We start from the raw sequence: 17,013 nt of genomic DNA, 5'->3' as shown, positions 1-17,013 counted from the left end.
TGGGTAGTCACTGAGGCCGGCCGGATGGCCTTGGCCAGCATTTGGTATTTTTGCTTTCGGGCTTTCTCAACTCTCCTGTGGTACACCTTAAAGGCCAGTGCTAAGATTTCTGCCTGTGGAGTCAGAGGTCCCCTTTTCCAAGCATTTAAGCCTAGCCCTGATGTCGGGGTAACTCTGGGAGAAAAAAATAGGTTATCAGAAGTTGCCTACCCTCTGTACTTTTGGGGTCTAGATTATTATGTTGTAAGAGGGCCTTTGTAAGGTGCTCTAGGAATTGAGAAGGGTTTTAATTCCTGGAGCGTCTCATAGTTAACTGGCTTGAGGGCAGCCTTGTGGAGACCAGGCAGGAGACTGATTGTGAATTGATCTCTAGCTAAAATGAGATCTGGGTTTTATAATTCCATTGTGGATCCTGGTCAGGCAGTGCCTCAACTCCAACCAGGTGTGCTGCGTTTGTTTGGTGAATCTCATCTGCATGCGTTCTAGACTGTTCCGAAACTTGCCTGTGCCCCTCAGATAATAGGTTGTTGGTAAGAATCATATATATATCATGGAAGGTAAGACTATAAGATTGAGTGAGATAATGAAATTCTTTAATGAAAATAGGATTAGAGGTATAGGATTCTAGTCTCTTTTCTACTTGAGAAAGTTCAGTTAATGAGAAGTGAACATGCACCCTAACTAAGCCATCCATGCCGGCCACCTCCCACAAGGGAAGAATTAAGGCTGGTTTACGCTGAGTAAAAGAAGAAGGGGTCTTCACTACACAGCAAGAGCAGGTAGCAGGGGGGCTAATAGCTGTTGGTGGGGTGAAAGTGGGCCAAAGTAGGATGACTAGAATGGCCTGTTGCTGGGGAAGGGAGTTGAGGATGCTGGAGAAGCCAAAGAGGAAGAAGCAGAGGAGGAGGGAGAAGCCAGAGGTTGAGAACGGCAAGGCAGAGGTTCATCTGCAGGGTCAAACATAGAGAACTCTTGAGGTTGAGACTTTATGGCTAGAAGAAGTAGCTATAAAGTAGGAGAGAACAGGAAGGAGAACAGGAAGAGAGCAGAGAGAAGGTTTAGAGCAGAGGAGAGAGATTGCTTGAACATAAGATACCTCTTTCTATTTACAAAATTGCTGTCAGTAATTAAAAAGATCCCTTAAAATATTGGGATTTAATGTGCTGTTATTCGGCCAATTTGAACCATTATCTAAGGAATATGTAGGCCAAGTTTTATCACAGAGGTGTAAGAGCTTAGAGGCCTTTAACTCAGGCTCCATGCGTAGGGTGTTAAAAATTTCCAGAAGACATCCCAGTGTGGATGCTGGAGGAATGGAACAATAGGCAGTTCCCATTGGAGTCAGTGACCTGCCAGAGGCAAGGTTTAGCTCAGTAGCCCATAGGAGACACGGTTTATCTCACCCATGGGAAAAAGGAAGCCCTAAATCGAAGTCAGCAAAAAGGGTCATCCGAGGCCAGTGAAGGCTGTAGTTGGGGGTTCCTCCGTCTCAAAAAGTACCAGGAAGTTGCTGGACACTCAATGGTCAGTCTTCCCCTATCAAGAAAGACGTTTATGTGGACCAATGAGGGGAACTCACTAATCCAGCCAGTGTTGCTTGCATGCAGGAGGTAGCAATCTGGTTGCCGGAAAGTGGGTCGTGGGCGGATTTGAAATGAAATAGGTTTCCAGCAGCTCCAGTGGCGGTGCTGGCACCGAGAGCAACCACCATGCGGCGTGGCTGCTTAAAGCGCCTATTTGGCCAGTACACCAATGTTAGGATTGTGCAGCAGAGTTACAAATCACACCACACGCCTGCTTCCACATGGGAAGGGGGAGGGGTCACAGAGACTGTCTCTGGGCAAGGTAGGAGAGAGAGAGAGAGAGAGGGAGAGGGAGAGGGGAGGTGGTGCGAGTTGTCTTATAAGGTGACCCAGAACATGCACAGGTAGGTTCAGGTGGTCTGCTGGTAGTCTGTAGGTGGCCTCACAGATGCCTGAGCTGATTTGTCAGGTCCCTTGGGGCTGGACATAGAGATGCCTGCTTACAGATCCCAACAACAACAGTTTGTTATTCCTGGTGTTCTGCAGAAATCAGTCAGGAGAATACAATCTGTGGGTAGAGAATATTCATGATGACGCAAGCTTCATTAAGTTGTAATGATTCCTTGGGCTTAATCCAACATCTCTCAGATATTTTTACCTTCTGCAGTGTCTAACTCCACTGACCCCTTGTGCAGAATTAACTAACAAATAGGAACCTAGAATACTGTATTGAACAAAATAAAAGTTTTCTCTCCTTGTAGAACTTGCAGAGTGATTTAGTACTGGGCTGTTAGTTCTGTTAACAAGTTCTTGCATTCTGATTATGTATCAGAAACCATCCAATACATCCATTCCCTTCCTGTGCCTATGTAGCCTCATGTTTTGTTTTTATTTTGTTTTGGATATGGGTTCTTCTTGTGCTGCCCAGTCTCATCTTGAAATCCTGGGCCTGGGCTGGAGAGGTGGCTCAGCAATTAGAGCACAGACTGTACTTCCAGAGAACCTGGTTTCAATTCTCAGCACTCACATGGCAGTTCATAACTCTATGTAACTCCAGTTCCAGGGGATCTGACGCCTTCACACAGACATGCAGGCAAAACACTAATGCACATAAAATAAGAAAAAGAAAATCCTGGGCTCTCTGTTCATCCTCTGTCTTAACCTCCCAAGAGTTAAGACTACAGGTGCACACCCCACACTCAGCTCCAGGAAATGGGCTCACTTTGTATATGGCCTTAATGTTGCTCCTTTTGAATTTTTGGTTTTCTCTGGTTAGCGTTGTTTTCTGAATCTTTGGTAACTCTGATTAGGTCATTCAACACCTTTAGTTACTCTTCTGTTTCTGGCTATTTCACAAAAAGATTGATTTGTTTTGTTAATGTAAGACCACAATTAATTACATTGAACCTGCTGCACAGCTAAGGATGACCTTGAATTTCTGCTCCTCGTGCTTCCACCTCCCAATTGCTGGGATTATAGGCATGGACTGTTGGGGATTTCTGTTGCTGAAATGAAACACCATAATCAAAAGTAATTTGGTTGGATGACTGTTTCACTTATACTTGCACATCTCTCTCTATCATCGAAAGCAGTCAGGGCAGGAACTCAAACAGGGCAGGAACCTGGAGCTGATGCAGATGGGGTGCTCCCGATGGCTTGCTCAGCCCGCTTTCTTATAGAACCCAGCATCACCAGCCCAGGGGTGCCACTGCCCACAGTGGGCTGGGTCCTTCCTCAAAATTACTAATGAAGAAAATGTCCAGCCAGGTGGTAATGGTGCACACCTTTAATCCCAGCACTCGGGAGGCAGAGGAAGGCGGATCTCTGAGGCCAGCCTGGTGGACAGAGTGATTCCAGGACAGTCACAGAGAAACCCTGTCTCGAAAGCCAGAAAGAAAAAATAAATAAATAAAAGAAAATACCCTCCAGCTGAATATTATGGAGGCATTAAGAAATTGAGGTTTCCTTCTCTCATGACTCTAGATGGTGTCAAATTGACATAGAAACTAACCTGCAAGCCAAGTGTGATGGCACACACCTTTAGTCCCACACTCAGGAGGCAGAGGCAAGCCTGGTCTACAAAGTGAGTCCAGGATAGCCAAGGCCACATGGAGAAACGCTGTCTCAAAAAACCAAAAACAAAACAAAAAACAAACTACCACCACCAACAACAAATATTAGCCTGCACACCTGGTTTATAAGGTCTTAGGAATCAAAGGCAGGGCTTTGTGCATGCTAAGCAAGCACCTTGTACCACCCCCCTCAAAAAATGATTTTGGAAAGAAACATTTAGATATTTATACTCGAGTCTTCTGTGCCACTTCTTCCCTGATGTCTTTTGTTTGGTAGCCTCATCTGGCATTTTGTCCAAGTTTGATTTCAAGCTTGCTTATAGAATTTACCATCTTCCCTGTTAGACACAAACCAAGTGACTTGACCTTGCATAAATATGCCACTGTCTTCTGCTATACTTTGTGACAGCATAGTCTTAGACTTTCTTTTTTAGTTTCTTGAGACAGGGTTTCTCTGTGTAGCCTTGGCCCTTGGACCTTGTAGAACAGGCTGGCCTTGAACTCACAGAGCTCTGCCTGCCTCTGCCTCCCAGGTGCTGGAATTACAGGCATGTGCCCACCTGTCTTGGACTCTTACTCTGCTTTGCCAGTACTTATGTTATCATTCTATCTTTGCTAGCTCAAGTAGCTCAAGAACATCCTTTTATCTTTGATGCCTGTTCTTTTTTAAATTTTTTATTTTTATTTATTTTATGTGTATTTGTGTTTTGCCTGCATGTATGTTTGTGCACCACATGCACAGCCTGGTACTGGAAGAGACCAGAAGGTGTCAGATATGGAACTGGAGTTACAGGTGGTTGTGAGCTGCCATGTGAGTGCTAAGAATCGAACCTGGGTCCTCTGGAACCATGTCATGTCATGTCATAGATCCATGTCTCCAGGTCACATATATTTTTATTATTTTATTTATTTTTGAGGCAGGATTTCATGTAACCCAGCTGGCCTTGAATTCATTGTATAACTTGTGTAGACCTGGAATTCTTGCTGCTGCTTCCTCTACCTACCAAGTGATGGGATTACAGGCATCTAATACCATTCCAAGTTTATCATGATCTTTGTAAGATGGTCAGTGATGTTTGAGCTCACTGGCATTCCTAAGATGAACTAAAAATTGCTATTTACTCTCACTGGAGGTCATACGTGATTATATTGGAATCTCTTAGATTCTGATGCCACCCCTCCCCTTAAAGATGTAATCATGTATTTATGTGTATTTGTATACCTGAGTGTGTGTGTCTCTGTGTGTGTGTACCATATGTGTGCAGGGGTCCAGAGAAGCCCTAGAGGTGGAGTTACAGGCAGTTGTGAGCTGCCCAGTGATGATGTAAACTGAACTCAGTGCTCTGAAAGATTTGGATTATATCTCATCTCTGAGTCTTTTGAATTAGCTTTCTCAAATCCAATTGTACAAGTTCCCTTCACTGACTGGTTGAGAGTCTGAGATTCTATTTTGTCAGTTGGTTTCTTTTCATTGGTTGGAATTAGATTCACATTAACAGTGTTCTGGTTTTGTTTGTTTTAGAGAGGGTAGTCCTAATAGCTAGGGCACCCTGAGTTCACTATGCTTGTGCTTGTGTGTCTCCCTCCTGCCTTCCAGATTTGCCTTATACTTCTGAAAATCCGGCTGCTTCACAGCAGTAGTTGGGTTCAGCTGGCAGAGAAGTAGGATTGGAGTAGGGTCAGAGAAGAAGAGGGTCAGAGAAGACAGTTGGTGCCCGGTAGAAAGAAGATTGAGTAGCTGTAGAGAAAAGAAGGCAGTTGATACAGAGAAGAGATTGAGCTAGGAGAAAAGCTGAGCTAAGCAGAGAAGACATTGTTAGAAGACAGTTAGGAGAAGAAACCACAAAGAAAAAGCTACACTTGTGCTACCATGTGGAGCTTAACAATAATTCCTTCTTACTGCTTTTGCGTGCTGAGATGAAGCAGTATGCCAAGCATAATGAGGTTTCAGTGTGATAGAATAGTCAGTGTCACAAAGGAACACAGAAGCAGCAGAGCAGGCAACTCTCTTTGTATAAAGGGTGGGCCAAATCCCAGACCAGGCTACCAAGCAACTGGATGGGAAGTTCACTTGGTTCTTATTTTAATGCATATAGTAACTGTTTTCCTCCCCATTGGCTGGGGCTGGGAGGAGGGGAAGGGTCAAGGTTAAAAGGTGTGCATAAAAATTTTTACAAGGTGGGGGAAGAGTTACAAAATATTGGCCCTGATGACAAACTATCTTTGATAGTTTCTCACAAGTAGCATTGATTGTATTTTTCAGTCTCAGTGATCATCATGAATTCCAGTGGCTGAATAAGCTGTAGTTTATATCCACATTGCATTGGGTCCTGTCCATATGTTCATCATGAAGTTCCTGACTCATCCCTGGAGGCCCATACAAGCTCACAGCTTCCTAAGGCTGCTTTTTCTTGACTATAACATTCCAGTAATGTGAAGCTTTTTCCCTAAGGCTTAACAATATTCAGTGGCCAGTAGTCACCTCCTTAAGAACCTCAGGTGTGTTGATGTATGAGTGCCCAGGGCCCGTGGAATTATCCTTTGAATTTTCTATAAGGACTGACCAGGCTCTACTACTTACTTGTGTTTGAAATAGGTCTTGCTATGTTGCCCAGGCTGCTTTTAAGTCCTAGTAGAGTAGCCAGCAGTTCAGGTGTCCATCCTACACTTCTGTCTTGAGTATTGTTTCAGTCCTTGTTTGTAGTTTGCAGTTCATTTTAGAAATTTTATTTTTTTCTATTTCTTTAGTGCCAAAGGTTTTTTTTTTCTTTCTGTGATCATGTCAAAAGTAGAATGTTGGCTGGGCGCAGTGGTGCACACCTGTAATTCCAGCCTTCAGGAAGGCAGAGACAGGCGAATCCCTGAGTTCAAGGCCAGCCTGGGCTACAGAGCGAGTTCCAGGGCATCCAGGGCTACACAGAGAAACTGTGGGGGAAAAAAAGTTTGTTTCCTGGATGTTGATATACACCTGTAATCACTACGTACTAGAAGCTGAACCAGGAATTAAAAAATTCAAGGCTAGCCTGGGTTACATGGTGAATTCCAGGCCTCTCTTAATATCGTAAGACCTGGCTGCCAAAGAAAAGGTGTGTCTGTCAATACAGGCTGTCACCCTGAAGCCCAGGATGCTCTCAAGATATGCAGTCCTCCTGCATTAGCTTCTTGGGTGCTAGGATTATAGTGATGGAATATCATATCCATTACTTCTAAAAAGATGTCTTTAGAAAATCCTCCAGATACTAAAGCCTGGGAATATTTCAGTGACGGCAAGTGCTTGCCTCCTTTTATTTATTACATTTATTTGTTTGTTTGTGTGTGTGTGTGTGTGTGTGCTCCATGTAATGTGTGTGGAGGTCTAAGAACAAGGAGTTGATGTTCTTCTACCATTTGGATCCTGGGGATGGAACTCAAAACTATCTAGCAAGTGCCTTTACCTAATGAGCCATTTTGCCACCCCAGGTTCCCAACAAGGTGTCACTGTGTAGCCCTGGCTGGCCTGGAACTCATAGAGATCGGTCTGCCTCTGCTTCTCATATTTTTGATTTAAAAAAAATTCTGTTAATAAATCATATTATCATTGGAGCAATCAGAATTGATTGTTCCTCAAAGGATTTTGTTTCCCGATATCTCAGTCTGCCATACTAGTGTAAAGATTTGGGTGTCTTCTGACCCATGTAAAAAGCCAGGAATGAGTCAGGCAGTGCTGTCATATGCTTTTAAGCCCAGCACTCAGGAGGCAGAGGCAGGTAGAGATCTGAATCTGAGGACAGCCAGGGCTACACAGAGAAACCCTGTATTGGGGAGGAAAAGAAGAAGCCAGTAATGGTGGCATACGTTTGTAATCCCAATGCTAGGGAGAAGGAAATACCTAGATACTTGGGGCTCCCCAGCCAATCTAGCCTAATTAGTGATCATATAAAAAGAATGTTTACTGAGACCTAGAATGCCCTAGGTCTGCCCTAGGTCTCAGTAAGAAACTCCATTCCAAAAAGCAAAGTAGATGGCTCCTGAACAATGACACCCAAGATTGGCCTCAGGCCTCCATGTATATATGTGTGTAACACACATAGAAATACATGCCAAAAAGAGGAGGTGGTTTTTCTTAGTGTGCACATAGGATGAAAGTACTCTGAAATTGATTTGGTAATTTTTAGACAGTCTTACAGGTAATATATAGCAGAGCCATGAGACTTTTTGTGTCAGTCTTACATTCACTCACAGCCCAGGCTGATCTCAAACTCTGCAGTCCTACTTCCTTGGCCTCCTGTGTGCCAGGATGATGCATGTAGACCAGCACACCTGGCTTTATTATTGCTGCTGCTGTTGTGTGTGTGAACATGATGAGAGGTAGCCACATACATGCCACCATGTACGTGTGCCAGTCAGAGGACAAGTTTGTAGAATCGTTTTTCTTCTTCTGTATGGACTATTTTTTTTTTCTTTGAAGTAATATCTATTCAACTCTTTGTAGTTAAGAGTGCATTCTGCTTTTGTAGAGGAGAGGACCTGTGTCAGGTGCTTGTGAGTTTCTGCTCCAGGGGGTCATAACACCTTTGAGCTCCTTAGGCACCAATATTCATGTGTGCATGCCCACATACAAACACACAAGTAAAAAATAATAAATAATAATGGTAAAGGGGAATGAGCCTGTAGCTCTGTGGTAGAGTACTGGTTTAACATGGCAGAAGCATGTCTCTAGTACTTGGAAGAACAAGTTTCATTCTGCCCCAGACCTGCCTCCTAGCCTTTCTATCCCATCTCTATAGGTCTAAGTTCCTCTATCAGGGCTGTTGTAGGTAGTTATTAATATTTACTATTGGTTTATCTTCTGGTAATGCTGCTGTTAATCCTCAGCAGCTGTATAACCAAATCACCACACAGAGACTGGGTTTTTAGTTAACCTAGAACACAGTGCTGGGCAATATTTACTCCCTCCTAAACCTCCAAGCCCTCATTTTCCTAACATTTATTTCCCACATTATACTTGCTTTTTGTGAAATCTTAGGTTTGGTTCATGCTCCAGGTCCTCCAAGATCTCTCCTCCAGCTCTGCTCTCCTAGCTCTCTCCCTAGCTCTTTCCTCCCACTCATCTCTTGCCTTCTAGCTCCTCCCCTCTTTCCTGTCCTCTGGCTCCTCCCTGCTCAACATTGTGTCTAGTTGCTTTATTTTGTCCTGTTTACACAAGAGTTGAGACAGGATGCTTAGAATGAGTATCACAATGCAATATCTGGATTGAAACCAGAGTTGGGGGTGGGGTGGGGAGAAATCAGTATTTAAATGAACAAGGGTAAGGTGTATACATTAAAAAAACAAACAAACACATTATACCAACATAGGGCCATTGCCTGTTTCTCATGTGTTCTGTAGCGTTGACTCAGATATATATATATATATATATATATATATATATATATATATATATATATATATATTAATAAGTGTTGTTGTTTTGTTATCTGACACATAGTCAGCAAACATTGGCCACATTGGCACTGCTGGATGTTTGCTGTCTAACCTCAACAAAGATAGGCAAGTTGTTTAAGGATAAGAAATGCCTTAGGTTGCTTAGGTAGTATCCTGCTGGAAAGTATAAAGTGAGTGTTTTTCATTGTCTTGCACACGCTGTTCTGTCTTGTTGTCTTTTGCCTGCCGAATCCATTAGAATGATTTATTAGACACTGTTTTTCAGATCTTCCTCATCCACCATTCTGTTTGCTTTTGTGGATTTTTTGGAGGGAGTTGTTTGGTTGGTTTTGGTTCTTTGAGACAGAACTTTGTGGAATCAAGGCTGCTGGCCTTGAACTCACTCTGTAGCTGAGGCGCTCCCTGATTTCCTGATCCTCCTTTCTTCCAATTTCCAAGTGCCAGATTATAAACACTTTGTTTGTGGTTTTCATTTTTCTTCAACATCTGTCATTCAGAAATGCCATTTTTCTTGTATGTTGTTTCCTTCCCTGCCCTTTCTGGTGCTGAGACTCAAACACTGGGACTTAGGCATGTTAGACAAGTCTTGTATCAGCAGGCTATATACACTTCTCCCCCTAGCTCCCCTAGATCAGTTTTGGTAGAACTCCTGTTATTGACAAAATTGAAAAATGCCACTAAGAGCCAGCTACATGGCTCAGTGAGTAAAGGTGTTTGCTGCCCAGTCTGATGGCCTAAATTCAATCCCTGGAACCCACTTGGTAGAAGTAACTGACTCCTCAGAATTGTCCTTTCCACACATATGCCCTCCATCCACATGAATACATATGTCCACACATTTTTTGGGTATGGGTGTTTAACCTGCATGTCTATTTGTGTACCACCTGCATGCCTGGTGCCTTTAGAGGTCAAAAGTAGATCATGTATCCTGTATCCTCTTGGAAGTTCAGTTACAAATGGTTGTGAGCTACCATGTGGGTGCTGGGAATTGAACCTTGGTCCTCTGGTAAAACAGCAAGTTTTGTTAATGGCTGAGCCATCTCTCCAGACCCAATGAGCCTTTTTTTTTTTTTTTTTTTTTTTTTTTGAGGTCTTTACAAAAAAAAATTATAATGGGCAGGAAAATTTGGGCAACAAAACAAAAAAAATCCAAATGTAATCAGTTCAACATTCAGTTGATTTCTAGCTTTATTTTGTTACAAATGGTGGTAGATTTTCTTTTTTTTTTTTAATTTGTTTAATATGTCAGTGGTAGCACACCTTTGAATATATTTTTTATGATATGAAATCGTGATTAGATTCACTTTGGGCCCGTAAGCATCGATGATGCCACCTTGAGCTGTTCCCTACCTTCTATGAGATAGTTACTGGGGAAAGCAGCACAGATGTCAACTTTTCTGGGGATGGATTGGGGGCACAGGGTCTCACTACTTACATAACTCAAACTAGCCTGCCTTTCAGTCTGAGTGCTGAGCTTATAGTTGTAAATCATCACACCAGGCTCAGCTCTGAGCTCCTGAAGGCCAGAGAACAAGTTCAGTGGGCAAAGGCACCTATCCCAAGACTGATCAGGATTTCAGCTTTTTGAAATTATATAAGTATAGTAAAAAATATATTCAGCGGTATGCTACCGCTGACATACTAAATTATCCATGCCACCAAATCTAGCCTTTTTTCATGCATTCTGGAGGTGAAACTCAGATCCTTACATTTGTGTTTTGTGGTGGTCTTTTAGTATGAAATGCTTCACGAGTTTGTGTTATCTTTGTACAGGGGTCATGCTAATCATGTCTGTATAATTCAAGTTTTTAATAAATATACTTTCAAAGCAAAATGATTTCATTTTTTGAGACAACATTTTAGTAAGCTCAGGCTGGTCTTAAATTTGAGATCCTCTTGTCTTGATCTCCTGTGTGCTGGGACTGTAAGTACCATATACTCAGCTACTTCCCACCTTCCCATCTCCCCCCAGACAGGGTTTCTCTGTGTAGTCTTGGCTGTCCTGGACTCACTTTGTAGACAAGGCTGGCCTTCAACTCAGAGATTCACCTGCCTCTGCCTCCTGAGCGCTGGAATTAAAGGTAGGTGCCACCACCACCCTACACGTCCCACCGATTTATTCAGCTTTACAGGCACATTTTCAAAGTCAGATGTGCATGCATGTCCATCCATTAGTAGCACTGGAGGATACGGCTGCTCTGTGCTCAGCTGCTTCATGAACTCTTATTAGCTGAGAAGTGTCCTGGGTATGTTGGTGGCATCTTGTGTCTTTGTACTACTTGATTTTAAGGGCCAAACACTGAAGAAGAAAAAAAAAGGTTAGTCTTAGTTTTTATATAAATAGTGTTTGTGATTTAATGTAAACTTGTCTTTTTCTTGTTTGCACAGTGATGCTAATTTTGTCTTCTTTATCCCTACAGGTTGGTGATATTGTAAAAGTCACAAGGATGAATATAAATGGCCAGTGGGAAGGCGAGGTGAACGGGCGCAAAGGGCTTTTCCCCTTCACACATGTTAAAATCTTTGACCCTCAAAATCCAGATGACAATGAATGATTGCTGTTACTGTCCCTGCTGCTGCCTGTTCTGCCTGTCATAGTCTCCTTTGAAGTGGGAAGCACTCTCTCACATGCAAGTTTCATCAAGCTGCTGGTGGCCTGCTTTCCATACATTGATGGTCTCCTGCACATTTGGAATGCCTCCAGCAGCTGCCTCTTGGCATTTGTATCATAGCCATGCTGTCAACGAGTAGCTGATTTTAGAGTTCTTCTGGATTATAAACTGGAAATACTGGTGGAAACACAAGTAGAAAGAATTTAACATAGAAGGGTCTTCCTTCTCATCACTGCCTTGTCTGTACTTGAGGCTGCCTCTGCTGTGCTTGACATAGAGAGCGTGAGCCTGCTGACATCTGCATGGAGAGGGTGAGCCTCCGCAAGGCCTTGCTGTCGGTGCTCCACAGAGCAGTGGCTTTGCCACCAACTTGGGTTTTTTTGGACAACAGAAGAAGTAAAGCTCCAGACCACTTTGTCCTGAACTTCTGAAATCTGGCTTGTTTTGGCTTTCGTTTGTTTAGTTTTGTTTTTGGAAGACTAATTAATTAAGAGTTGTGTGTTCTGAACAGATTTTTAAATAGTAGGTTGGATTTTTGTGATAGTCTAAGGAACAATACTTGTCCCTGAGCTTCCAAGCTGAAGCTGCTGTACGTAACTAAAAATATGAAAAGACACCCTGAAGTAGAGGCCTTTATTTTATGGTTGCCACAATACCTTGTCTACCATGTGGCAAACAGTGCACACAAGCAGCAGTCGTGGTGTGCCGTGCTGTGCTGTACTGTGTGCACCAGTGGAAGCACCAGTGTGAGGGTGTGATCTGTGAAGCCTGTTGCTGTCACTGTTGCCACTGACAGGAGCTGAAAGGTGGCGTTCTTGGTCAGTTCTGTCTAGCTTTTCAGTGAGTATACCCCTTAAGAACTAAAGTGAAGCTTATGGGATCTGGATTCACAAGTTAAGTTGGGTCACTATGTCTTACCACAAAGTCCACTCAGCCCTTCCTGGCCATACCCAGGCTGCCCAGGCACCTTGAAAGTGGTGTCTCTTCTGCTTCCACAGCCTAAGTAGAGCTAGACAGTGCTCCTGAGGGGGAAAAAAAAGACAGGCTCTGGAACCCTTAACCTATCTCTCATGATCCATTTGCATGCAAGCCAGATGCTACATGCGTGTGTCTGATCCCTTACCTACACATGGCAAAACCTGAGTTCTAGAACCTTTCTGTAGTGTGCTGTGATTCTGCTAGACCCTGATGAGGACAAGCCTCCACACAGAACAACTCAGCAGACCTAGAAATGTAGTAGTGGCTCAGTGAGGGGCTCTGGCATTTACAGGATATCTTCTGTAACTACGGCCCTGGCTCTGGAGGCTTCTTAGGCTTTGAGAACTAATGGAGTATATTCAGGTGACAAAACCAACAAAACCATTTGTCCACTATGTCACGCGCCTTTAATCCCAGCACTCAGAAAGGCAGAGGCAAATGGATCTCCAAGAGTTCAAGGTCTATGTAGTGTGTAACAGGATAGCCAGGCCTACATTGAGAGACCTTGTCTCAGAACCCACCCCCACCCCCACCCCCACCCCCAGAAAAGTATAAGGGTGTTTTGCCTGTGTATGTGTATGAATATCACATGGGTGAAGTGCTTAATGAGGCCAGAAGAGGGTGCTGGATTCTACGCAAGGGCAGCAAATGCTCATAACTGCTGAGCCATCTCTTGAAGCCCATTAGTTTCTCTTTAAATCAGTATTCCACCAGGCTGGTGAGTACTGTATTAAATGTTCATGTGACAAAATAATGGTCACTAGGAGTTGGTATGTGGGATGCCTCCCTGTGTGTGGCTTTCCAGAAAAAAGTGGTAGAGATGAACTCTTTTTTTTGTCTCTGAAAGCTGCCATTTCTAGACAGACCTGTTGAGTGGGCTTACTCAAGAGTTTACACCCCAGCGCTGCCTGGAACAGTGAATGCTTGCCTTCTGGCCAGTGACCTAGTTCAGCCCCAGGCCTTGATAGCTGCACTGCAATACGTGCTTTGTTCATGAAGGGCACAACCCCCAAGGAATCACACCCCAATCCTGGGGCTTCTATCTCACGCCTTATACATGCTGGATAAACCCTCTGTCAAAACCCTGAGCTATTTTTTTTTGTTGTTGTTGTTTTAAGATTGGGATCTCCACAAATTGTCCAAGCTGGCTTCAAAATTTCCATCCCAGCCTCACCTGAAATTACAAAGGTTTGAGTCACCACACCCAGCTCTTAAGGTCTTAAAACTACATTTAACTGATGGGCTTGGTGCCTTTTGATTATAGCAGCTTGCTCAGAACAAGCAGCCACTTTTGAGAACAGGGTTTCCCTTCTCCCATACCTGTTGACCACCAAGACTCCATGTGGAGTCCATGTCCATAAGCCTGGAATTTGATTTATAAAATCAATTAATTTGGCCCCTGTAAGTGTTTACAGCTTCCTCAGAGATCCAGAGCTCGAAGTAAAGACATTTCTCAGGATATTTGCCAAAAGTAGTACTTTCCTGACTTGGAAGCTCATCAGTTTCTAATCAGAAAAAGTTTCATGCTGATAGTGGCATCTCGCCAAAGTCCCACTCTTCTGAGAAGACAGTTGGCCTCAGAGGGGAGTATGAGAAGACACTTGGCCTCAGAGGGCAGAAGGGCTTTCCTCTTGCCGTCATCACCGTTGCATGGTGTGCTCTGCGGTGCTGTAGGAAGTCCTGAGATGACGAGCCCACTCACTATGGCTGTTTCTTCTGAGAAGCTGACAATTAGGTAGTCGATGGCATTGATGGCTAGATTAATCCTGTTTTCTGGGCAGGACACCCACCCCACCCCGGGGCAGAAGGCATCCTTGTTACTTCTGCCTGCTTTGATGCCACCTGCTGCAGGCTTAACAGGGTGCACTGCCTTCGGTTACCCAGACTCAGAACCCTCTGTGCTCACCGGAAGAGACTCTGTGCCCTCCCTTGGAGCTGCACGTTCCTGGCACTGTGCCAGCCGTCCTCTACAGCTGTTTACAGACAAGATGGGCCAAGACTGATGGCCACTGCTCTTGTAACCTTTGCTCAGAAGAATGATGAGGTTTTTTTTTTGTTTTTGTTTTTAAGGGATGATGTTTTGTTCCAGGTGTTTATAATTTAATCTTTTAATATTATGTTCATTAACCTCTTAAAATGAGTGAATTCTTGATTGTTTTAACACAGTACCTAAGACTAATGCTTTTTGTGGACTCCTCACCATGGGACCAGAGAACCATCTTCCTGGTAACTGCTGTGAGTGTGAACACTGAGCTGCTTGTGTGTTCTAAAGGAGCAGGACAGTTCTCTGAGACAGGAGGAACAGTGGCCTTGCTTCTAGACGGTCTTCACTGTGTGTTTTAAAATGACATAAAACTCTTTTGACATGTATAACTTAAAGATCATAAGCATCAGGCAATAATATTTTCTGTGTAAGCTTTTAAAATTATTTTTGGGGATCATAGCTTGTTTTATTTTGTGCTATAAAATTAACAGTATTAAATGACTTATATTCTTAGAATACATTGAGTGTCTTTTCTTAACAGATTAGTGCCTTTTTATTTTTGTATTCCATTTTACGTTACTGGTCCCAGCATCAAAACCCTTGTTTCCATGGCCTGTTTGTACATTGTCTCAATAAAACGTGCACCAGCCGGCAGTGGCAGCAGCCTCGGTGTTTCAGTGTTTCCTCAGTCAGCTCCACCAACCTTCCCAACAGTTACACTGTGCTGAAGCCCTCAGTACTCCTCATAAACCTACTCATGCTGTTCTTTTTTTCCCTCACCCAAAAATGACTGCTTCCTAACGTGGGAGCCTCCGAAAGAAAGTAGCTATTCTCTGGGTTCAGTGGGTGCTGTGCAAGAGCCTAGCACTTAGACTTGGCATTCTGAGCAGGAGGTGCACAGGTCTGCACACGGTGAACACTGCTGTTTTCCTCCCAGTGCCTGGATGTGAAGGCTCTGCTCTGCTAAATATTTGCTGAGCATGAACTAACCATGAGGAGCTCGCTCAGTGGTCAGGGAAAGCCAGTGGTCAGGGAAAGCAAGTGACCTGTCTGATGTCTGCCGCCATTCCTGTCTGTATATGAATCTCCTAGTAAGCTTTGAGGATCCTTGGGAAAGGAATGTGTGTTGTTGGCTTCCTTAAAAGCATCACAAACTGGTGGTGGTGGTGGTGCACACCTTTAGTCCTAGCATTCAGGAGGCAGGTGGATCTCTTGAGTTCAAGGTCAGCCTGGTCTACGGAGTGAGTTCCCGGACCGCCAGGGTTCCCCAGAAACCTTGTCTCACACAAACTACTTTGGCTGGGGTCACAGCATTGGAACATGGCTCCAGTAAGCACATTTCATTTTTTACGAACATATTCTTACGCCCACTTACATGTGCATTGAGATATTCAACCTCTTTGGCGTTGAATCCTCCTGCCTTCTGGTGCTGGAATTGTGTGCATGTGCAGGTGTACTTGCCAGTCTGCTCTGTACATGGCAGTGCCTTAGAAGGTAATGAGAAACACTGCCCTGTTGGAGGCCTACCTCTGAAGTACCTAGACCCTTTAGACCTCAGCACCAGCAGCTATGATGTAGATCCACCACAGTTCTGAGTGCTGGAGGTTTTAGAACCACTGTACCGGTGAACAGCCCTCTCTGGGCCCAGCTCTAGAAATTTCTGGGCAAGGAGCTATAGTCTATTTAATGCCACGTGAATTAAAAGATCTAGGTCCCTAGAGTTCAAACTGGCCCTTCCCTTGGGAATACCAAGGCCAAGGTGGCTGGGTCCTGGCCCTGTGTTTCCCAGCTGCTCACCGCCATCTACTTCAGGAAGAACCTGTCAGTGAGCTTTGGGCCTGGGCATCATCAGCCCAACAGCATGCAAGTAAGGCAGGAGCTGTGCTTAGAGCTGCCCTCCCAACATACATTCCAAACCTATGCCGAGTGCCTGAATCATCTGGACTTGAACCACAAGCCTCACTGGCCAGTTTGTGTGGTGCCCACTTGACAGGACTCATTGTGCTCTTACTCTCCCAGACCTCATCCACCTAGCCTCAAGAAAGAGCCACAGCATCAGTGATTGTGCCCTGCCTCCTAGGTGTGGCCATGGTAGACATCACATCCTGGAAGGACAGTATAACCCTGGGCTGGGGTCAGGGTGGGAGAACCCCAGAAAGGGTTCATCCCTTCTGGCACTCCCTGTTGCTCTCCATGTGGTTGGAATGGGGATCTGGTGGATGGAGTAGGAGGCTGTGTAGTTGTGTTTTCTACTTTCTGTCCAACAATTCCTTACATCAATATCTTCCCATCTGGAAACTCACACCAAACCAACCTCCAAGGGGTGCCTGTGTCATCAGTTCCAAAGCTAGCTGCTGGGACTAGATCACTTTTCCTTTCTATCTGTATCTTTTTTTTTTTTTTTTTTTTTTTTTGTGGAG

At 44.1% G+C, this 17,013-nt stretch overlaps 1 protein-coding gene and 1 non-coding gene across 2 annotated transcripts in view; one reads left to right on the top strand and one right to left on the bottom strand.

Annotated features, from left to right (window-relative positions):
- The window catches only part of Crkl (CRK like proto-oncogene, adaptor protein), a 41,122-nt gene extending 25,866 nt beyond the window's left edge, over nt 1–15,256 (top strand). Inside the window, exon 3 of the mRNA XM_055610322.1 lies at nt 11,440–15,256. Coding sequence (XP_055466297.1) covers nt 11,440–11,574 — 135 coding nt within the window. The 3' untranslated portion in view covers nt 11,575–15,256. The remainder of the gene's footprint in view (nt 1–11,439) is intronic.
- Nucleotides 10,750–10,851, bottom strand: LOC129679304 (U6 spliceosomal RNA). Its single transcript, XR_008720538.1, has one exon. It is a non-coding gene; the product is annotated as a U6 spliceosomal RNA (small nuclear RNA).
- Nucleotides 15,257–17,013: the final 1,757 nt, after the last annotated feature.

Source organism: Psammomys obesus, unplaced genomic scaffold (assembly GCF_907164565.1).
Source record: "Psammomys obesus unplaced genomic scaffold, mPsaObe1.curated_primary_1811, whole genome shotgun sequence".
NCBI lineage: Eukaryota > Metazoa > Chordata > Mammalia > Rodentia > Muridae > Psammomys > Psammomys obesus.
The sequence above is the reverse complement of the archived record's forward strand: the minus strand, read 5'-3'. Positions and strand labels throughout refer to the sequence as shown.